The sequence below is a fragment of the Peromyscus californicus genome, unplaced genomic scaffold (assembly GCF_007827085.1).
Source record: "Peromyscus californicus insignis strain IS unplaced genomic scaffold, ASM782708v3 Scaffold_9__1_contigs__length_137607984, whole genome shotgun sequence".
NCBI lineage: Eukaryota > Metazoa > Chordata > Mammalia > Rodentia > Cricetidae > Peromyscus > Peromyscus californicus.
In genome coordinates this window covers 100,063,256-100,088,051 of record NW_026294617.1, presented here as the reverse complement: position 1 = coordinate 100,088,051, position 24,796 = coordinate 100,063,256, and the positions used below count along the sequence as shown (strand labels likewise).

The following is a 24,796-nucleotide window of genomic DNA, read 5'->3' as shown; positions in this document are numbered from 1 at the left end:
AAAGAGCAAATGGTGTCGTGTGTGCACAGCAACACTGAGATGCCTTTAGAGAAAGGGGAAGCTCTGGCAGATGCAGAGAAATGGTTCAAACAGTTTTTCTACACTAAGAAAATGTAAATGAAGCAGCAAACTGTAGCACCTCAGCCCTGGGTCATTTTAACAAGCTTAACAAACTTTTGCTTCAGTGTTTAGTCAAATTACAGCAATGTCAAATGAAGCATTAAGGGAGGTATTCATTTATTAAAGGAACACAAGTCCAGTTCGGGATATTTATTCATTTCCAACGCTACTTTGCTTTCAAAGTGAATTTATTTATTGTTTGGCTGTTATTTGAAACTGGATCTTGGTATGAAACCCAGGCAGGCTCCAAACTTGCTGCATAGGCCAGGCTAGCCTTAATTCAAAATTCTCAAAAGTGTTAAGATTACAGGCATATAACACCATGCTTTCCTTGTTTCACAATTATATTTATTTTTGTGGCATTTTTGATTGCCCCAAGCCAGAAAAATTAGAGATTTTATGATTAAATTCATTATAATATGAATGTACAAATTTTATAAACTGAACTTTGGAATCTCTAAAGTATGAGACATAACTATGCAGATTTTATTTTGGGAAATGATATACATTTTTGCCCAACTTTTAGTGTAGGTTGCCAGAATATTAGTAGACATTTTTAATATAGTCAAATTAAACCTCTAAAAAGAATACACAGCTTTTTGTGGTTATTCCTAAAGTTACATAACAAAGAGAAAAGAATTAAATAGAGTTTATTCAAGCTGAGTTTTGATAAAAATTATATTCTTACTTTATGAAAAGTCCTTTGTTCCTTTACCTCCTATAATCCAGTGTTATTTTAAACTCTGGAAATTATCATAACTCACTACAATTGTCTTTCTTCTAATGAACACGAACATGTCAGTTTTCAGTTACATAGGTGTAATTAACAGGCAAGGGAAGGAAACACAGGGACTCTAACACTTGCCCTAGGGGACAAGTGTCTTCCTAAAGCAGGAAACGTGGACATGGATTTCCAGACTCTGTACAATCATACCTGGAGCCTTACACATCACCAGTCATTCCCGAACACACAGAGAGAAGAAAGCAAACATGAACCGCCCAGGTAGAATCCAGTCCTTACCCATTTTCTCCATGAACTTATCATAGTTCTCATTCCGGTCTACTTTCCAACTGCCGTCAAATGCCATGATCTCAGCTGTGTGTGCCTCTGGAAAAACAGAGATTCGGCCCTGTCCACAAGAGAGAATTTATTCTACTTCTTATCTTCGAACCAATTCATACTGTGATGTGGAAGTTTAAAGTTCAAGAGATTGCCTGACTACTATACATGCCATGCCCCTTTGGTTTCTCTTTCCAAGCTTTCATTGAATCTATATCTGAGATTCAATGGAAATAAATTTGATAATCACACCTACTCTGTCTTCAACTACACATGTGGGCATTTTTATCTCAAGAATTAGGGCCGAGGATGGTAGCACACACCTTTAATCCCAGCCCTCAGGAGGCAGAAGTTCCAGCCTGGTCTACATAGGGAGTTCCACTCCAGCCAAAACCAAACAAAAATTAACTAGACCAAAAAACCCAAGATAGTTTTCTATTCATGAGTTAAAAGTTCACACTATATAGCAGCTAATTGAATTTGTAACATACACAAAACAACAGGAACATTAGACTTAATAACCCAAACAGTAGCAGTTGCTATATGAGACTGTGAAACACAATTGAAAAGTTGAACTTTGAATGATTATTGTAACTAAAAATGTACTTTCATTTTTCTTTGTTCCTAAGATTACTTGAGATGAAATTAACCTAAAATTTAATACATTACTATTTGCCCAAATACCATCATTACCATATTCTGGAACAGTGTCATTACCCTGAAAAGAAACTGCACACATGTTAAGCAGTGGGTTTTCATTTCCCGTTTTTAGAGCCTTAAGTTCTCATCCACTTTCTACCTCTATAGACATTTCCTACAAATAGAATTATATAATAGGTGGTGTGGCGCACACATACCCCAGTTACAGAGGAGGAATAATCACTCTTGATTCAGACTTGGTATAACACTCATTTATTCACACAATAAGATTACAAGCAATATTTATCCCATCTTCCAAGTGGAAGTGGGTATACTTCTCCGGGTGTACAGGTCCGAACTCGCCACATCTGTTCCTCTGGATCTCGGGTCAGCCTTCCGATGGTCAACCTCGTCTGTGCTGAGGACAGGATCTCAGTCTCTGGCGGAGGAGAGTACCCTCAGGAGAGGGTCTGACCAGCTCTGTTGGTCATGTCTGAGGCTTCCTCTTTTATACCCCTTTCCATCTAAGTTTCTAGTCTTATCCCCACTTCCACACATAGCTTATCGCACTCCATTTATGGTTTATTTATGTCATTCTGTTGCTTATCACTCCTGACCAGGGTTCTTCACCCTAGGTCTTACTTGTTTCTTACACATGGGCTACTTACATTTGAATCTTTTCACTGAATGTGTTTTCAATGTTTGCATATCAGTTCTTTATTCTTTTAAACACTTTATTCTTTATTACTATGATTAAATTATATAAATTAAAGAATTCAGTATGACATTTCAATATATGAATAATCAAATTCAGTTTTCCTCCATCCCTCCTCCCATGTCAACCTCCAGCAAAATACTCAGACCAATGTTTAGTAGTTGAAATTATGCATTCTAATGTGCTCTTTTGTATTGTATTTAGGGTTAGCAGAGGTTTGTATAAGTATCTCTGGTAGTTTGAATGTAATTGGCCCCCATAATCTCATAGGGAGTGGCACTATTAGCAGGTGTGGCCTTGTCTGAGTGGGTATGTCCTTGTTGGAGGCAATGTTTGACTGTGGGGGCAGGGTTTGAGGGTTCCAATGCTCAGGATGCTGCTGAGTGTCTCAGTCAATTTCTTGTGGCCTGTAGAGCAAGATGTAGCCAGCACCACATCTGCCTGCATGCCACCATGCTCCCCACCGCAATAACAATGGACTGTATCTCTGAAACTGTAAGTGAGCCACCCCAGTTAAATGTTTTCTTTATAAGAATTGCTGTGGTCATGATGTCTCTTTGCAGCATTAGAAAACTCTAACAAGTCTGAAGTTGGTACCAGGGACTGGTTTATTGCTGTGCTATGCATGACAATGCATTTGTTTGAAGGAATATGGACCACGGGATTTGAGATTAGGAAAGCAGTCGGATGCTCTAAGTGCTGCTTTATGTGCCAAACTAGTAGGAGCCTGGAAGACCGTGGGCTAAACGTGATTTGATCTATGTGAGGCTTGTTCAAGAGATTGCAGAGGAGAACTAGCACGCTGCCTAGAGATCTTTCTTGTGGTATTTTGGTGAAGAAAGTGGCTACCTTGTGCCTGATCCAAAGAGTTAGGGATTAATTCTCTTGGCAGAAGAAATCTCAAAACAGCCCAGTATAGACTCTTGCCATGTGGTTAAAAATGTTCATGCTTATAAAGATTTATAATGAAAAGGAGCAAGCTAAGCAGGATAAATTAAATATATAAATTTTGAGGAGAAGAAGAGCACCCGGAAGTGGAGTGGAACTAAATCCTGTGTTCAAGGAGATAAACAGATTAAGAAATGGAATATAGGTGGGGGGATCCCATGACAAGAGCCCATCCCACTAAGTTTCCAACTTGTGAAAGGAATTAAAGAAAAGCTTAGATCTGGATGTCGTGGGGCATGCCTTTAATCCCCACACTGAGAAGGCAGAGGGTGGCAGTTCTCTGAGTTTGAGGCCAGCCTGGTCTACACAGCAACTTAGAAAATTTTTCTTTTTCGAGACATGTCGGCTTCTGGCAGTACCAATCTACTTCAGAGAAAATATGGGCATTGAAGAAACTGCATATGGAGTTAACTTTCATTGTGGCAAAAGTTAGCCACTGGACAACAAAATATCATCGAATCAACTGCTGACAAAATGGACAGACAGGACATGAAACAAAGGACTACCGATTCTTGCCAAAACAAGTGAGGTTATGGCTTTATCAAAAGGCATCTACTGAGGGCAGGACAATATGGCACCATCCCTGAAGTGGCCTTCACAATTCGGAAAAGGTACAGTACCCTTTTCTTCGAAGGCAGATGAACAGGCAGTGGGCCGATGGCTTCTGATGTGCAATGGAACAGCAGCTGAAACAGTTATTCTTGAAGAGTAACTAAGCTCACGCCTCTCAATAGTAGACTGGCATTTGATAGAGGGATGTGGAGAAGAACGGGATGCTGAGATGAAGCCATATATACACAGCCAAGAAGAATGGACAGCTGAATTAAAAAACCATCAACAATTTCCAGAATTTAAAATCCTGAATCATGACATGACACTAGTGGAATTCAGGTGTTTCTGGTACATGGACTGCTCTCACCCAATGTGAGGTTGAACTGTTGACCTTGTGTACATCCTACTTCACAAATGAGTCTGTCGGATACGCTAAGCCTATAGGCTGAAGATGATGCCCCAGCACCGCGGAGAAACCTCAGGTGACTGTCCAGGCAGCTGGCTGTTTCTGTCAACTCACAAATTTTTTGGAAGTTGCTTGCATGCACTTCCTGTTTTTATTTTTGTTAGCTAATATTATTTCCTTCTTGGGTCTCTGAGGGAGTTGAAGATTAGTAAGTTATATTTGAATATTAGTTAGTTATAGTTGAAGGTTAGTTAGTTATAGTTGAAGATCAATTAGGATAGAAAGTGAATTAGATACATTTTGGATTTACCAAAATAGGACAGATAATGAAATTATTTTCTCTGAATTTGTCAAATACAAATGGACTAGACATTGTTTAGATATTCATTACTTGTATATATTGTATATAGTTATTGTACTTTTGTATATAGTTTTTCTTTGGTTAGTTATAACCTTTTTCTTTTTTTCTTTTTTATTAAAATAGGAAAGGGGAAATATGGTGGTATTTTATTTGTACTGAAATGTGATTTTAATTGTATGTTAATAAATAAAGTTGCCCGGGGGTCAGAGCTATTAGAGCCATAGCAAGAGCGTGGCAGTGGTGGCGCATGCCTTTAATCCCAGCACTTGGTAGACAGAACTAGGTAGATCTCTGTGTGTAAAAGGATATAGCCAGCATTGGAGACACACACCTTTAATCTCAATCCCAACCATAGAACACCTGGAAGTCTTTACAGATAGGCAGTGACGAGGCATGGGTTTACAACCGATGAGAAGGCAGAACCGAAAGTCTTTATAAAGACAAACACACAGGAAGTAGCTCCTTTTTTCGGAGAGCTCTCTTGGCTGAAGCAGGAAGGGTAAGGCTTTTAGTTCTGACCTCTTGGCTTTCTTCTCTGAATCAGCTCTGTGTTTCTTATTTAATAAGACGGTTGGTTACATCTACAGGGTGGCAGTTCTCTGAGTTTGAGGCCAGCCTGGTCTACACAGCAAGTTCTAGGACAGTCAAGCTTAGGCATCGAAGGGAACCATCAAAACTGGAAAGCTGGGAAAGATGTAACTGAACAAGGGGGCCATGTTCCAGCCTCAGAAACCACCAGAAATTGGTAGCTTTGTTCATGTGGTTCTGGCTTTAGGGTCAAGAACAGAAGAAAGGGATTATGGAATCTTCCTCAGAGACTAAAGAAGGCCTCTGGGGCCAGGCATATGTCAGGAATTTTCCAGTATGGAGTCCCAGAGAGGCCACTGTGTGAAGCTGTGAAGGTGACTGTTTGGTTTCCTTGGCGACCCCAAGATGTTAGAGATTCCAGAGCCATGGGATACCTGCTGAGGAAAGCTGCTAACAGAGAGTGGAAAAAGCCAAAGAGAAAGAAATGTGCTGCAGTCAACAAAGCTGAACAGAGCTGAAAATCTGAACTTCTCAAAGCTTTTCAACATGAGACATGGAGATGCAGACTTTGGAGTTTCCCCAGCTGGTTTTCAATCTTGCTTTGGTCCAGTATTTCTTCAGTATGCTCCCTTCCCTATGTTTTGGAATGGTAATATATATCCTGTGCCATTATATGTTGGAAGTATGTGATCTGTTTTTTATTTTTGTTTTTATAGAGGATTATAGTTCAGAGATTGCATGAATATCTCAGAAGAGACTTTGAACTTTGGGCTTCTAAACATTGTTGAGACTGTTAAAGACTATGGGGACTTTTGAAGTTGGATAAATACACTTTGCATTATGGTATTGTTACAAGTTAAATGGGGGCTAGGAAGTGGAATGACATAATTTGAATGTAACTGTTCCCCATAATCTCATATGGAGTGGCATTATTAGGAGGTGTGGCTTTGTTAGAGTGGGTATGGCCTTATTGAGGAAGTGTATCATGATGGGGGCAGGCTTTGGGGTGCACTATGCTCAAAATACCACCTGCTGTCTCAGTCTACTTCTTGATGCCTGCATATCAAGATGTATTGAGTACCAAGTTTGCCTGCATGCTGCCATGATTTCCCCCATGAAGATAATGGACTGAACCTCTGAACCTGTAAGCAAGCCACCCAAATTAAATGTTTTCTTTATAAGAGTTGCTGTGGTCATGGTGTCTCTTCACAGCACTAGAAAAACCTGGGACAGTATCCCTGGTTCTTGGCATACATTCTGACACCCTGGAAACCATAAGCAAAGTCTCAAGAGGTAGAAATGTAGATATATCACAGAAAACTCTCAGGATCAGTGTTTACCGTCTGCCATGTGAACAGAGAGTAAAAACCAGATGTTATGTATGCTATTAAATAAGATTGTTTTCCTCACTTTCTGTTATGTCCAAACTAGGTAGAAGTCATCACCTATCTGACTTCTGAGTCAGAAGCCGTAGCCCAGTATGGGGAAGGGAGCAAGCAAGAGAGAATAGCTAGAGTCCACATCTGTCCCTTCTTTCCTGCTGTCTCCAGCTCATAGGAAGCCTGTGCTGGAAGAGGAAAAACTTGCAACATGAAGTAAGAAGTCTTGTTAACAAGTCTTAAGATGTTAATTACTGAAAAGAGACTATTATTGTGAATGAATGTGCTCAGAGAACCTCTCATTAACTTACAGAGAAGTTGGAAGTCCTGTTAAGATTTAATAACGGATCAAGAGAAGAGGATTCCAACAAATCTGAACACTACATAGGACAACAGAATCATTTAGAATTTTCATTGTTGTCCATTGGGCACCATGTTTTTGTGAAGTTGTGCTGTATTTGATCTTATTTAATGAGTGCATTACAAAGAAAACAGCCTTCTATTCTTTCATTCTTTCTTTTAAAAAGAAGAAAATGTCAGAACACAAGCGGGGATGGGGGAAGACTCTATAATGGAAAGTTCTCATTCATAACCCCAGATTTAATAAGACCAGCTGTGTCACCTTTGTGTTCCCAAAGATTATAAAACCTTATCATTTCAAAATCATCAAAAACCTAGCATACTTTTAATATGGAAGGAAATTTAAAAGTTCATGGTTGTTTTACAAGGTATGTAGTGAGGTTGTGTCTCAAACAAACAAACAAAACCCCCACATACTGCTCTTACAGAGGACTCAGTTTGATTTCTAGCACCCACACAGATTAACTCTCAACAGCCTGTAACACCAGTTGGGGGGGAGGTGGCAAATGATGCCTTCTTCTAGATTCTGTGAGCACCTTGCTCATGCATACACAAACTCTCACACAGACACATATATGTACATTATTTTAAAAATATAATAAATCTTTTTAAGCTTATATGTGATAGATTCAATTTTTATTACAAAAATAAGGACAATCTCAAGCCAATGAAGTATAAACATGAAAAAGAAACAAGTTTAATATTGCAATCATGACACCTGCTACCATGCATGGCCTCTTATTATTCAACATTCCTGTGTTGCACAAATCCTAAATGGTCTTATAATAAAAACCCGGAGCCAGATATTGGGGTGAAGCCTGAAAGATCAGAGACACAAAGGAACAAGCCACAGCCACTTCTCACTTCATCAACTCCACAAATCCTCTGACTTTATGCTCCTGAGTCCCTCAGCCAAAAAGCTCTCAGTTCCTGTCTCCTCCATCCTTATATGCCTTTCTCTGCCCAGCCATATCATTTCTCAACTTTCCTAGTGCTGGGGTTAACGGCGTGTGTGCTTTCCAAATACTGGTGGCAAAGGCATGAAATCTCAATGCCGGGACTGAGTCCCCAGTGCCTGGCTCTATTTCTATTAGACTGGATTAATCTCCTGTAGGCCAGGGTGGCTTTGAGCTCACAAAGACCCAGATGGATCTCTGCCTCTGGAGTGCTAGGATTAAAGGTGCGTGCCACCACTGCCTGACCTTTATGGCTGATTCTGTGGCTAGTTCTGTCCTCTGATCTTCAGGCAAGATTTATTAGAGTACAACAAAATATCACCACATTCCTGAGCCTCAGTTTCCACACATATAAAAGAAAAACAGTAGTACCTTATATATAGTTGTTTTTTTTTAAGTATTGCATAAAACCACTAAACTGAACAACCTGCAGACATCAGGTATTCAATAAACCTTAGGTTCCATCCTCATTGTCTGAGAACGGAAGCTGCCAAGTTTCCTGCCATTATGATAATGGACTAAAGCTCTCAACAGTAAGCAAGTCACAATTAAAATTTTTTTGTAAGAGTTTCCCTGGTCATGGTGTCTCTTCCCAGCAATAGAAACCCTAAGGAAGACACCCATGGATGGAGATCTGCCTATTGGAGTATGTGTAACCTGCTATCAAGTCCCCAAAGGACAATGACTCTCCTTCTCTCAATGCCATCACCATCTGTAGGCTTCTAAATCCATGACTCTCTGTAAGTTTCACACAATACCTCTGTCCCCTTTACTGTTTTGTGAAGAAAATTCATATTCATATTTTTGGTATTTATTAGAAAGTGATTTTAGTATTTAATGACTGGTACAAGTGACCCTTTGGGTCAGGTGTGCCTTGGATTTGCCAGGTAAGGACAATGTGTGGTCTGGCCATGTATATTTCCACTCTGATCTCATGGCCACTGAAATAGCACATAGCTCAAGAAAGAGGTCTGGAAAGAAAACACTAGAATGGTTTCTAACCACTGGTCACCTAATAGTGTTTCCACACTAGGACTCCCTGCTCTGTCTTTGGCCACTTTCAACTACTAAGAAGGAGTAAATGGCTTGGTTGTAAGAGAATCCTGCTTGCATTCACACACACTGCTAACAGATGGCATATGAAACTTGATCTTCCACTTATCAGCTTGGAAAACGCATTTTCTCTGTATTGTAGCATCACTAAATGTTTAATGCCCACTCAATTTTACAACATTATATATATTTTCTAGTTTTCTCCCATACAGTTACTCAACTCTTACAACTTGCTAGATTCAATCTAGAAAATGAAATTATGCAAGACCTGTGGGAGGTCTTGGCTTTAGCTTACAGACTTTTCCTGTTGGTAATACTGAGTCGACTAACTTAGTATGGACCTAGCCCATTCACTTCCTGTTCTTATAGACCCCTAAGACTATGGTGATATTTTATTTGAGTTGAAATGTAATTTTATTTGTATGATAATAAACAAAGTTACCTGAGGGTCAGAGCTAATAGCAAGCCATAGCAGAAGTCTTGGCAGTGGTAGCACATGTCCTTAATCCTGATCACATGACAGGCAGATCTCTATGTGTTCAAGGACACCACCAGCATGGAGACACATGCCTTTAATCTCAATACCAACCACAGAGACCTAGAGGTCTGTATAGACAGGCAGTGACGAGGAGGTCATGTGGTTGGGTTTACAACCAATGAGAAGACAGAACAGAAAGTCAATAAAATGACAGATACTCAGGAAGTAGGTCTCTTTCTAAGGGGAAGGACGGCAGTGGCATCGAAGGGTAAGAAGGTGATTTTAAGTCTCAACTCTTAGCTACAGCTCTGACCTCTTGGACTTTTAACTCTGCATTTGGCTTTGTGTTTCTTATTTAATAAGACTGTTACATCTACACTAAAACCTAGCCTCTCAGGGTTTGGGGAAGTGTGGGAATGCGGCTGCTGGTGCTGTGGATACTGTGAAATTCAGCCTCCCTCCCTTGGCTCTGCAGTCCTCATCCCCCTGAGTGAGTGGTCTGGAAGAAGTGGAAACTAGCAAAAGCTCCTGCTGACTCACACCATGTCTCCAAAGGAAAGCAGAATGCACATTCTTTAGCTCGGTTTCCATCAGCTGCTTGTACAGCCGTTCTCCATTCCTCAGTGTGTACTGCAAGGTGTTTCAAAGTGTACTGTGTTCTCCAGGGTCTGACTGCTCTACTGAGCCTGCTCTGAACTGCCAAGGGTGAGTCTGATATCCCTCCTTCATCTGGGAATAAAGGTCACAGTATAGTCCAAAAGACAAATAATAGATCCATGATAAAGGTTTAATATTATTATCATGATAGAGATATCAGTAACAAGGGAAAGAGGTTAAATATTTAATATTATTATCATGATAGAGATATCAGTAACAAGGGAAAGAGGTTGCCCCAAGTTTATCTCAGAGGACCGACATTTAGGAGCTCACATTTGCCCCATTGAATGATGAGCAAGAACATTTCTAGGTTGTTATTTTGAATATATCATAAGAAGAAAAAGCACCTTGTAAGACATGATGTTTCACCTCCGCATTTATGAAAGTTGTTCAGCTTTTACATATCCAAAGACCAACAGATATGTAGAAATGAGACTGAATAAAGATAAGCACTGGGGGCAGTGCCCTAGGTTGCCACCCTGGGTGACAGTGGGTGCTGCTTAGGCCTGGAAACTATGGCTCTGATACAACATCTGAGGTAAGCCACCTCTTTGGTTTACCTCATCTACATTAGGGGTCAACCTTTGAAACAGTCGGTCAGTTAGAGGTTGAAAAATGCTCCCACTGTCTCTGCCCTTTCAGTCAGAATTTGCCTCTTCAGCCATTTTTCTGCTAGGGGGACACATTTAACAGGAACTAATTTAAATGGAAATACTTTCCTTATTAATTTAAATTGACCTTTCACTGTTTACTCATCTATCAATAAACTAATCCATTCTCTAATTATAAGTTGAACAAATACAATTTATGAAGTTTAATGGAAATACAAATTAATGTTTGCTTATTCTTTCTAGTATTGTTTGTACACTCGTGTGTATTTTGTGTGTGCATGAGTTTGTGCACATTTGTGCCTGTGAATGTTTGCACAAGTGTGCCATGACACCTGTTTTGAAGTCAAAACGCAACCTTGGGTATGATCCTCACTTTCCACCTTGTTTAAGAGAGTCTCTTCTTCTGCAGCTTTGTAAGTCAGGCTAGGTGACCCATGAGTGTCCCCATGTCCTCCTGTTACCACCTTCCAATTTACTATAGGAGTGAAGAGATTACACATGCCTGCTGCTGTGCTTGACTCTGTGTGGGTTCTGGGGACTTGAACTCAGTTCCTCACATTTGCATGGCAAGCACTTTACACACTGAGCTATTGCTAATCCCACCAGGCAAGAATAAGACCACCGCCGGAATTTTGAACCAAATTTTAAAAAGCTTTAATTAAATACTGGCCAGGATGATGGACTCTGGTCAGTCTATTCTGGAGTTTCCAGAAAATGGCCATGAACTGTGTTGACCATGTCCTTTAAAGGCAAATCCACAAGGCTGGGTACTTAATGCCTTCATCCAATTGGGGGCAAGCATACATCCTCACATATTTCTTACCCACATATTGCCTACCTACATGTAATCATGCACATCTGGTGCAGATGGGTCAACCAAACTGGTTTGGAGAAGTGAAAACATGTGACTTGTTATCTTATATGAACAACAGCCTCCATCATCTCAGGAAGTATCTGTCCATGTGCAAGGGGCTTCCAGGACAGAGGCATTTTTCTTTTATGGATCAACAATTTTATGGCACAATGTTTAAAACTTAGAACATAAGATTGGCTCTCACATTCCCCTCTTGAGCTGTATCCTGAGTCAAATATTTGACTCTGTGATGGCTACATGTTTATATTGGGATCTAATGACCATCAGCGGAATGGTACTCAGACAAAGATTATCATCTTGCAAGGCATGAATGATGCAAGAGTAACTAGCAGAAACAGAAGTGTCAAAGCCCCTGCAATATTTGAAATCAGAGTTACTAGTTAGGAGGAGCCTGCAAATGAGAATGGGGACCAGTCATATATTTCATCTCAGGTCCCTTTTTTTTTTTTTAGTATAGCCAAATTTTTTCTAATTTTTTTTACAATGTTTTTGAGTATAGCCAAATTATTGCTAATGATTCTCAAATGGTTTGTATAGAAACAACAATTTATCTTAAAACTATACAATAACATCTCTGTTTTATGTAGAACAGGTTGAGTGCCTTATATTGTAGAACTATTCCAGCTAATGAATATACCTGTTGATAGGTCTGGGTCTATTTGGTTTTTAACAGCTACCTTTGCTGGTATAACAATAGGCACTATAGGTAGCCTTGTTGTTCTCCTATGACAGGGAGTTTCCTTTGATCTACCATTTCAGCATGTTGAGGACAAAGAGTAATGTGCTCTCCTGTGTAACTACTTCCTGCTGAAACCAGGATGTTGTTGTCAGGTCCCATGAATCCTGGAATATTAGTCAAAAGCTGGGAGGAGATTCAGGCAATAGTGACCAGAAGTGCACTTATCATAAATATGAGAAATGTCAATATACTTACAACAGTTATGTCTAGAAAATAGAATAACTATGATTAGATTTTTAGAAGTAATTCATACTTTCTAAATAAAAATTCATTGACTATAAATTAGGTGGTTTTTTTAGAAAAGTTAGAAAATAAAATTAATCCCAGCACTCGGGAGGCAGAGCCAGGCGGATCTCTGTGAGTTCGAGGCCAGCCTGGTCTCCAAAGCGAGTTCCAGGAAAGGCGCAAAGCTACACAGAGAAACCCTGTCTCGAAAAACCAAAAAAAAAAAAAAAAAAAAAAGAAAAGTTATCTAAAACCAAATTATTTAAGTATTTCTTATATCGGATTTACTGGCACTAGAGACAGACATGACAAATACTAAAGATTTTTAGGGAGTTTTAACTTATGTTAAAAATGTCCAAAATGTCCAAAATGAAATAAGAAGAACTAGGCACCAGGTAAGTGTCTCAGCAGATAAAAACATTTGCAAATATTTAAATAATAATAAAATGATAATAATTAAATACTATTTTTTATAAGAAAGCACTTAGAGAATACTTGGAGACAAGAGATAAGATGAAAGTCACATCCCAGGTAGACTAGATGTACTTTGGTAAGAATAGTGCTGCGGAGGAAATGTGTGTCTATGAATGAATAAAGAAAAGCCTGAGATTGTGGCCTTGAAAGGCAACATGGATTATCACCATAAAGAATTCCTTGAGGAAATTGAGGAGAACCAGTCGTTTCAAAGGAAAAAATAGAGCTGAGCAGAGGTAAAGGAACTGTGACTAGAAAAACAAGAGGAAATCAATGAAACCAAAGCTGGTTCTTGAAAAGATCAAGAGAGTGACAAACGTTTACATAGATCAATGAGGAAGAAATGGAAAAGAACCAGATGTAAGCCATGCAAGCCTAAATGTGACAATACTGCTCCCACCCTCACAGAAATGGAGGTTTGTAAGAGAATATTCTGTATAGTGTATACAGTGTATAGACTGCTAGGATCCAGGAGGATTTCATGTGAAAAAAAAATGATACTCTTATATTAGAGTGTGGTGACTCATGTCTGCAATCCCAATAGCTGAGGGGTCTAAAGCAGGAGGGTGGCTGTGTGTTTGAGGCAAGTCTGGACCAGTGTAAGTCACAAAGTGAGATCTCCACTGCCTTTGGCAATCTACAAACTTAGAGTGTTCTCAGAATTCAGAAGGAAAACAACAAACACACTTCCTCCTTATTCACAGTGCGGATAGGTGGACAACAGGACTGTGTGTACTTCAGTTGGAGCACTGCATCTGTTTCCAAGGTTGGAAAGGTTTTTCGTTGTCATTAAAAAAAAAAAAAAAAAAAAAAAACTAAGAGACAGACAATGACACTGAAATTGGACTCTAAATGAATTTATAGACATAGGTACAGGTTTCTGGTTTAACAATGAACAGAGCTGTAAAACTGTCTCAGTAGCTTCTCTTTGCTTTAGCATTTCCATGTAAACTAGTAGCTGTCCTAACAACTTTCTTTTCATAGCGTTACTCTTCTCTCAGGATGAAGCATCTTGCCTGGAAGACTGAGTCCTGGTTATGTTTCTATCACTGCTCTGAAGATCGTGACCAAAAGCAAGTTGGACAGCGTCTTAGGGTTTCTATTGCTGTGAAGAGACACCATGACCAAGGCAGCTCTTATAAAGAAAACATTTAATTTGAGTGGCTTGCTTACATTTTCAGAAGTTCAGTCCATTATCGTTATGACAGGGAGCATGGCAGCATGCAGGCAGATGTGGTGCTGGAGGAAGAGCTGAGAGTCCTACATCTTGCAGTCAACAGGAAGTCAACTGAGACACTGGGCAGTATCCTGAGCATAGGAAACCTCAAAGCCCACCGCCACAGTGACACACTGCCTCTAACAAAGACATCCCCACTCCAGCAAAGCCACACCTCCTAATAGTGCCATTCCCCATGAGATTATGGGGCCAATTACATTCAAACTACCTCATTCTACTTCTTGGCCCCATAAGCTTGTAACAATATCATAAAGCAAAATGCATTTAGTCAAATTGCAAAAGTCCCCATAGTCTATAACAGTTTCAACATGTTTAAAAGTCCAAAGTTTAAAATCTCTTCCGAGATATTCATGCAATCTCTTAACTGTAATCCCCTATAAAATAAAATTTAAAAAAAAAAACCAGATCACATACTTCCAACATATAATGGCACAGGATATACATTACCATTCCAAAACATAGGAAAGGGAGCATACTGAGGAAATACTGGACCAAAGCAAGATTGAAAACCAGCTGGGGGAACTCCAAAGTCTACATCTGCATGTCTATTGTCAAAATACTCTTCAAATCCCCAACTCTGTTCAGCTTTGTTGACTGCAACACACTTTTTTCTCCTGGTGTGGTTCCACTCCCTGTTAACAGCTTTCCTTAGCAGGTGTCCCATGAGTCTGGCATCTCTAACATCTTGGGGTCCTCAAGGCAATCCAAGCTTCACCTTCACAGCTTCACACAATGGCCTCTCTACTGGGCCTTTATTCAGGGACACCCCTGACACATGCCTGGTCTCAATAGCTTTCTTTAATCATGGAGGAAAATTCCATAACCTGGTTCTTCTATCCCCAACTCTAAAGCCAGAACTACATTATCAAAGCTCCAAGTTCTGCTACTTCCTTAGGCTGAAACATGGCCACCTTATTCAATTACATTTTAACGGGCTTTCTGTCCTTCAGTGCCTAAGTTTGGCTGTCCTGAAACTGGATCTGTAGAGCAGACTGGCCTCAAACTCAGCCAGCTTCTGCCTTCCCAGTGCAGTGATTAAAGGCATGTACCACTATACCTGGATCTAAGCTTTTTTTTTTTAACTCCTTTTCACAGGTTAGAAACTCAGCTGGATGGGATCTTTCCCTGAGGTCACCACTCCCTTTATTACATTTCTGAATCTGTTTATCTCCTTGAACACAGAACTTAGCTCCATTTTTCTTCCTGGTGCTCCTTTTTCATTAATTTGTACATTTTGTATTTTTCCTTGCTCAGCTTGCCCCCTTTCTTTATAAATCTTCGTTACAGTTAACACTAATAACTACACAATCGAGTCTACACTAGGCTGTTTTGAGATTTCCTCTGCCAACAGAATTAACCCAAAACTCTTCATACTAGTCTCAGTCCAACTTTCCAAACAAGGCAAAAATCAGTCACATTCTTTACCAAACTGTCACAAGAATGATCTCTAGGCAACATACTAAAATTCTTCTCCTCCATTACCACATGAGTCAGGCCTCCACTGTTCAAATCACCCTCCACATCACTATCTTCCATATTCTTACATCTATGGCCCATTAAATAGCACTTAAAGCATCCAATGCACTCCTAACCCAAACTCCCAAAGTCCAAATTTTTCCAAACAAAAGCATGGTCAGGTCTATTACAGCAGTACCCTATTCGTGGTACCAACTTTTATCTTAGGGTTTTATTGCTGTGAAGAGACACAATGACCATGGCAATTCTTATAAAGGAAACATTTAATTGGGGCTATCTTATGGTTTCAGAGTTTCCATTACATAAATGGACCCCAAAAAATTCTACCAGGAAACTCCTACAGCTGATAAGCCCCTTCATCAAAGTAGCTGGATACAAGATTAAATAAAAAAAAAAATCAGTAGCCCTTCTGTAACCCCCTTGAAGCACACAAGTGGCCAGGTCCTCCCCCAAGAACCTCCAACTGCCAGGTTCCACCTATAGAACTCTAACTGACCTAATGACTGGAGCCAGCCCCACCCTTCAGAGTAAAAAGCTCAACTCTGGAATTGAAATTCCACCGATTTCCATCTGGACAGCTTTACCCTGAAAAGTCCCACCACCTCAAACCAAGAAGAAGCTCTATATAAGCCCTGCCTTCTACTCAGTTCCCTGCTGTTTCTCACCCAAACAGAGGCAGCCACCCTCCTGGTTTTTTCCCTCCCAACAAATCTGTGTGAGTATTCCTTGTGGTATTCTTTGTGGTATTCCTTGGCTCCCAACTGCCAGGATACCTTTCCACCTGAGCTATAACACATGTGGTGCCAAAACCCAGGATAGACTCTCCTCATGCCTGCATTGCCCCTCAGGGGCCTTGGCTGCACTGGGATCCTATCCCTCATCTCCAGTTCACCAGCAACAGACTCACCTTCCAGCTCAGTAATTGCCCAGTACTCCATCCACCAACAGCAATGAGGTAAGTTTCTCCTTTAGTTGGTGTAAACGTTTCCCTGAGTCCAAGGAAGTGACCACTGAATGTCTGGCACCCCCTGGTACTCTTGGGGGTGGTATGCCCAGTCATGCCATTTAAGACTACAGCTGGCCCTCTTCATCTGACCTCATCCCCCAACCCTTGGAGTTGCAATCCTGCAGTTTCCTTAGGCCCAACCAGGCTGTTCTGTCGCCTCTTGCCTACTTCTCTTGTCTTCCCTTAGGAGCTGCCTCTAATCCCACAGCTCCTCTAGGCCCTCATGGCTTTTGTGGCTCTATTCTTCAACCTTTTCCTGTGGTTGAGACCCCCTCAGAGCTCAGTTTTTGTCCTTGCCATCTTGCCTCTACAAAAGCCCTGGTACCAGGCACTGAGCCCCTCCTCTGGCTTAGCCAACTAAGCCCTGCCTCCTGAAAACTGTGTTAATGACCCACTGAATGGCTTGGTCCTCATTTGGTCCTCTCTGAGTCCTAGGGATGCCCACAACTATAGGCTTCAGTGACTTTTTTTTTTTTTTTTTTTTTTTGCCCTCTCTTATCCACAGGAATGGTGTCCTCCACACTCTCTCATTCCCCCTTAGGATGCCTCTTAGAAAACCTTCAGCCTCTCCATCTGACACCCAATCTGAAGGGCCCTAAATTTATTTGTTTTTGCAATTGAGTTTGGCCTCAATACTCCTTAGATAAGCAACACAAAGGGCTGCCTAACAGCACTCGAGATCCTAATGCTACTTGGGACCTTTACATATACTGCCAGCAATCTGGGAAATGGGAAGAGGTCTCCTGTTCCCTATTTCCTTTTTCTGCACTTCAAGCCCTATTTATTTTTATTTAGTCCCCTTCACCTCTCGTGGTGCAAATGTCCTGCCTTTTAAGTTAGCAAATGATTGACCTATAAGTTTGTTACAAAATGGAAGCCAGGAGCTCGACCTAGCAGGAGGGGGAGAAGGCAAAGGAATCAGCCAGTTACAATGTGCACACCCACTGCACACACTCTGGCTGCTGTGTCTCTCGGCTCCCCTCTGCAGAACCCTCTGTCTACAGCCAGAGCTCACAAATTTCCTATCTCTAAGCCGTTTTGTGCTCAGCTTACTGGATTCAGTTTTACAGGGATTCAGGTGTCTTTTAGGTACCATTGGCATTAGACAGCTGTTTTATGCCATCCCACTTCAATTAAAGGCTGGCTCTGGAGGTGAGACATGGCTCCCCCTCCTCTAGACTCAAGTACGCTTGTTTAAAGGTTTCTTCCACAGTATCCATCCCATATCAGGAGAGCCACTGGACTGTGTGACAGAGAAAGAAGAGCAAAGCAAAACATAAGCCCCCAGTAGGGGCCATTGCTATTCATCTCACACGCTCTTGGTTTTGGTTTAACTCGCTGAAACTTTTTGCTAAGATATAAATCTTGTCTTATAAGGTTTGTAAACCTGTTTGTGTAAATTTTCTGTACCTCAAGATTTGTAAGCATGTTGGGTATGATTAAAACAATGTAAAATCAGTAACAAAGGGGTTAACTTAAAACACGTAACATCGAGTTGATAGTTAAAAGTCTACACATATGTAATCTTAAAGGAAACATGTGACTTGGTGCCACCGTACCTGCCGTCCCCTCACTGGGATGGAGACGGCCATGTGGCTGACAACTATCTTTGCTAGGGTTGGAAAGAGTGGGCTTTGTCATGTGACCTCACTCTCATCTTGATTAAAAGGGACCCCATGGCATAAGACAATCAACAGAAAAAAAAACACCTCCTATCTGTGAGGCCCAAACCAGATGATTCCTCCACTATTTTCAATCACACCAAGGAGCCTTCCTCTTATCAGGCTCAACCCACAGGTTCTTATCTTCCTCTCCAGGCTCTCTGGTTTCCCTTTCCCCATCCTCAGTGACAGGCTGCCCACACAGTCAGGGCTAAGGCTGTCTACAAATCAGGACCCTGAATGGAATTAAAATATCCCAGGGAGCATCCTTGCAAAGGATCAATTTGTAACTTGCCTCCCAGCTTGTCTTCACAAGGCCACCCTTAGAGTGGTAAATTATGAAAAAATCCAAGAGGTCATTTAGGACAAACATGATAACCCACCTCAATTCCTAGACTCCCTCACAAAGGCCCTCTTATAATAGACCAATCTAAATCCCGAGACCCCAGATGGAAAACAACGCCTTATGACCTACTTCTTCTCCCAGAGTTTCTGTGTTATTAAGGCAAAACTTAAATGCCTAGAGAAAGAGCCCCTGACTCCACAGGCAAAAGTCTTCTAACAGTGGCCTTTAACATGTACCATGGGAGAGATGAAAAAGCCTGAAAACAAAAATACATGAAGCTAGTGAAGGCCTTTCCACTGGCCACAGCAACTGCCCAGGCTCCCTGGCCTCCCAAAGCCTGAGACCCTTCATGCCCCTAAGCCCAAACAACCAAAATGCCTCAAGTCTCTGTGGCACTCAAGTTAATCACTACCTACCTGCTGGGTGGTCTGGGACTTGTGCCATGGTGTTCCTTTCTTCAACTAGGGGCTGGGACCTGGTGAACAGCCCTTGCTGATTGCCATTACAGGGTTTATAGCAGCATGGCATGAAAAACAAGCTGTTAGGGTCATAACAGTCCTGGGTATGACCACTGAAATCACCACCGGGGCAGTGGGACTGACTCCTTCCCTAGCTATTGACCATCAGTTTTTATCTAAGTTCATCCAGGATCGCCAACGGGTGGCTCAGGTCATCCTCATCCTCCAGGGACAGATAGACTCACTGGCCACCATAGTGCTACAAAATCAGTGAGGATTAGATTTACTAACAGCAGAAAGAGGTGGTCTTTGTCTCTTCTTCAGAAAGCAATGCTGCTTCTATGTCAACCAGTCAGGTATAGTAAAAGACAAGATCTGACAACTCCAGATGGATCTCCAAAAATGTAAGAAACAGCTGGATGTCTCTGGCCAGTGGCCCATAGACAGTCTAATGTGGAACCCCTTTCTCCTTCTTTTCTTAATCCTACTAGTCACACTCTGCCTTATAAACTTCTTGTCTAGATTTCTTCAACAACAGAGTCAAAAGATGTCTAATCAGACTTTAAATCAGTTGCTATTACAGGATTACTGGCCCCTAGCTACAAAGTCAGAGGCCAGGGACTCCTGATTATACCATGACAGTGAAGATCAACTTCACCCAAAGGACTTTGCTGCTCCAATTCCACAGGAAGTGGTTTATATTGAGAACATCACCCTCCTTTGCTATAAACCTGATTGTTTATCAATAATAAACAAAACGGGGAAATGGAAACACCTTGCTGCACCCCAGAGGACAGGCCTCTCCACTGAGGTCCTCCAACTACCAGGGTCTACCCACAGCTGGATGGAGCATGAATCCTAATTGGTCTTAATAAAAACCCAGAGCCAATATTTGGGTAAATGCTGAAAGATCAGAGAAAGGAACAAACAAAGGAAAAAGCCACAGTCACCTCTCACCTCACCAACTCCTCAGCTGGAAGGACTGAGCTCCTGTCTCCTCCCCCTTATATTCCTTTCTCTGCCCAGCCTTATCACTTCCTGTCTCAACCTCCCTAGTGCTGGGATTAAAGGTGTGTGCCACCACTGCCAGGCCTCTATGGCTAACTGGTGTCTGGCTTTGTCCTCTGATCTTCAGGAAAGCTTTATTTGTTAGAGCATACACAAAACATCACCACATTTCTCCTTTTTGTCTAAAATAAAAAAGATTATAACTAATATAAGAAAAACTATATTCAATAAGTACAATAACTATATACATGCAATAATTGCGTCAATAATGTCCAGTCCATTAACATTTGACAAATTCAGAGAAAATACTCCATTATTTATCTTATTTTTGTGAGTCCAAAGTGTTGTACCTAATTCACTTTCTATCCTAACTTGTATTACCAACCGAAACTATGTTTTGATGTCTCTCAAACTTATACACTTTATACCTCTTTAGTGAGTTTCTTTTCTGAATTTGTTAACAAGGAAAACAATAACGAGAACTATCTAGTCTTCAACTCCAGATACCCAAAAAGGAAATAATATTAACTGAGTAAGCAGGAAGTGCAAGCAAGCGACTCCCAAAAATTGTGAGAAATGACAGAAACAGCTGGCTGCCTGGTTGCTGTGGAATAATTCTCTTGCACACTGTAAAGATTTGTCGTTCTGATTGACTTAATAAAACACTGATTGGCCAGTAGCCAGGCAGGAAGTATAGGTGGGGCAAACAAACTAAGAATGCTGGGAAGAGGAAAGGCAGAGTCAGGAGTCCCCAGGCAGATGCAGAGGAAGCAAGATGGGAATGCTACACTGAGAAAAGGTACCAAGTCATGTGGCTAAACATAGATAAGAATTATGGGTTAATTTACGTGTAAGAGCTAGTCAGTAATGAACCTGAGCAATAGGCCAAATAGCTTGTTATTAATATCAAGCCTCTGAGTCAATTATTTGGGAAGCAGCTGCTGGGCATTTGGGATTTGCTGGTGAAACACAGAAACTTCTGTTTACAGCTGAACCCAGGCCCCACCCTACAGAGTAAAAAGCCCAAGCTTTAGAATTGAAATCCCACCCTGGAAAACTTCAGCCTGAAAAGTTCCACCTCCCAACACAGAAGAAACTGCTTAATCTCTGCCTTCTGATCAGTTCTTTGCTGTTTCTTGACCAAGCAGAAGCAGTCACCTGCCAGGGTCCAGCACTGGCTGGGGTTCAGGTCCTGAGACAGGAAAAGGGTATCAGCACAAGGAAAATTTCTGACCACCAAGTGGGTTGCACTTCAGTGGCACTGAATATCTCAGGCCATTTTTAATTATATTTAAAGATTTTCTTACCAGGGTTACATGAACAACTTTATTATTAGCTTCTATTTTTGACTTTAAGAAATACATCACAATTTAAGGGATACATTGTCATCATTATGAAAGCCCATTTTTCTGCTTTATGCTTCCCCAAATATACCTTTCCACCCCCACACCACTTTATTCTAGACACAGAGTTCAGCATTTTTGCAGGTTTAACTAAATATCCAGCCAGAAACAACCTACTTTCTCAGCACTTATGTCAGCTGGCAGCTACTCATGGTTACCAAGAGTAATAGACACAGGTGAAATGCTTTAAGGACAACAATATTCAAACCCAGACAATTCTTTCATGTCTGCAAGATATATTTTTATACAGTTCCCTTTTCTACAGGAGGGTCCCATGTCTCAATCTCTCTGTAAAAGGCAGACCTTGATAAAGCACTCTTTTCCCATCTCACTACACCATACTTCTTCCACCAATATTCCTATGTATGGTACAGATGGATCTATCCATCCCACATTTTGCATTGTATTTTTTTCTCTTGGAGCATACCAGATCTTACAAATGATTCTATGCTTGCTGTCCAGGGAACTTACTCTCAACAGTTGGCACCGTGTGTATTCCTGAGACTTTCTTCCCAATCTGTGTATGCATGTACTGCTCTCCTGTCCTGAACTGTGAAACATGGTTAATGTTTCAAGTGTTATTTTCTCATTTGTACCTAACTATTCTAAGAGACTTAAGAAGCATTAACCAGCTGATTCTTAGGAAAAAATATTTGAAAAGGAACAGAATTTTCAGAGAAAATTACAGTTGTTACATGTATGACTGACAAAGTATAATGAGAGAAAAAAGAGCCTGCAAGCTGCACAAATTCTGAAAATTCCTTCACTGTCCCATGGACTACTGGTCCTTGCCAAGTGAGAGTCTGTTTCCACAGGTGCCTTGCCCCAAGTAAACCTGTTGGACAGGTAGTCATATGCTGATCTGGGACTAGGCTACATGGCCCCCAACATCTACACTTTTTAATTTTTTTAAATAATGAATCGGATGTCATGGGTCACAGCATGCAAGGCAGAACTTAAATGTTTGATGATGACTGGAAAAAAGAATAACAAGGATCAAAAATAATCCTACTGTAATGCCCAGATTAACAATAAAAGACCTAAAATCCTCAGCAGGAACATAAGACTGGATAGAAAAGAAGGAGGCAACAATCCCTTCTGGAGAAAACATTGTAAGTGAGCATGTGAGATCGTAGAAATCTGATGACGTAAATCATGAATATTAATATCCAAGTCATAACTATTCCAAATTCCCTTAATATTTGCCTGAATCTGCTTCCAAGTAAAATCAGTGCCATTATGTGGCAAAGGAATAACACAAATCCATCTATATGCTGCATGACAAGAGACAGTGACTCTGACCTTTATATTTTGACTTTGAGGGCCCATCTATAACATAGCCTCTTTTAAAACATTAACACATCCACTAGTCCTTTACGTATACTCTCCTGTGTCACAAGCGCCAGGGAAACATTGTTGATAAATTATTAACATGATCAGCTTTATGTACTTGTTTTACCAGAGCAGTGGTAGAGGCTGCCACAGAAGCCACAGTAGATATCAGGGCAGTAATGTCCCAAATCAAAGCTGCAACAAATTACTTTGGATGAGAAAGCATGGAAAACAGTCTCTAAGGCATAAAAACCAGGATCATCAAACCAAGACAAAGATAAGTTTACAAGCAGCAAAACAAAAAGAGGTTGTGTAATAATCAGGAAATTACCTATGGTAAAAGTATTGTCAATACAGTTAGTAATAGCACAATTAATACAGGAAATATCATAAGTAGAATATGATTTTACAATATGCAAAGACTCAAAATCTCCACCTGTCAGCCCAGCAAAAGGAGCAGTAACACAGTCCTGAAGGCCACTTATGATTGTGGAGGATTGTAGAGGCCCTTTAATACAAGTATAATTGGTGGCTATAAATAACTTGAATAAATGTCTTTGAAGAACGAAATGAGGTGAATATTTGGCCAAAAACATAGGGAAAACCCATCCAGGTGAAAACCAATACAGATTGTCCTACTATTAAAAATTGTTTGTTCCACTGAGGAAATCCTTGTTTATTGGTATTTTGTGTATAATGATGAGCTGGACTAGAAACAGACGAGTCATAAATTTTATCTTGGACATCCTTAGGCAAATCAATATCATCTGTATCAGAAAAAACACAAGGAAACCAACATAACAGGACTAACAGACTCCCATAAGTGATTGTAATTACGCTGGGGTAAGCAATCAGGAACCCCTTGGGGAGGTCTCCCTTTAGTAGTAGCCAATTGAGTGGGAAGGGTTCCATCAGCCCCTGAGACAAAAGATAAAAACCAAAGTTCCCTTTTACTATCTTTAGTTCCTCTAGGGGAGGCAGCCACCAATGTCCCATAAGAGAGGGAAGCACATCCAGGTTCACTCTCTCAGCTAATAAGCAGATAGGCAAGGCATCTGCATGTCCTGTATAGTTTAGAAGACCAGAAATGTTATAATGGAAAAAAAAAAAAGCATCTCTATCTCCCCCCACCAGCCTAGAAACATTAACCACCGCTCTCACTTCCTCAAAATCCCAAGTCACAGGGAGAAACAGTGGGTGCTCTGGGATACAAGTCCAAAACTGTTCCTGGGCAGCACATATTGGTAATAAAGATAGCAGTACCTGCCCAGAAAGCAGAGCATTCAGAGCCAAAGTCAGAGAGGGAGGAGGGACTTCACTGCCTTGACCAATGGCAAGATCCTCAATCATATGTCCCAGGTTTGGAGCTTAACATCTCAGCCATTTTGTTGAATGAGTGACAAGGGGTGATGTAATCATCCATGACTACTTCCTGTTGACAGTGGGGCATCACTGGGGACCCCAAAGCCTGGAATGTTGACTAAGTCTGGGGAGTGCAAGCTGCTTCATTCACTGTCCAGGTTCTGTAAGACCATCTGGGGGTAGGGACATGCAGGCAGCAGTTGGAGCAGTCTTTAGTCTTTAATTGGAAATCTCCTTGAACAGATGTATATTAAGGGTAGGGAACAAAGTTAAGGACTTTGTGGGGCCAGATTTTTTATTAGGTATACATTTGAAACTTCAAGGGCCATGGTCCTGGAAGCTGGGGGAGGGGTGTCTCAAAATCAAGGAAAG

The 24,796-nt window shown here is 40.9% G+C and overlaps 1 protein-coding gene across 2 annotated transcripts in view; it reads right to left on the bottom strand.

Annotated features, from left to right (window-relative positions):
* The window catches only part of LOC128106534 (fatty acid-binding protein, intestinal-like), a 41,206-nt gene that overhangs the window by 5,479 nt on the left and 10,931 nt on the right, over positions 1-24,796 (bottom strand). Inside the window, exon 2 of one of the 2 annotated variants that reach the window (XM_052732092.1) lies at positions 1,142-1,250. In XM_052732092.1, the coding sequence (XP_052588052.1) occupies positions 1,142-1,208 (67 nt within the window). In that variant the 5' untranslated portion in view covers positions 1,209-1,250. Of the gene's footprint in view, positions 1-1,141; positions 3,743-24,796 lie in introns of those variants that run through there. The other variant, XM_052732093.1, reaches the window with a different exon arrangement.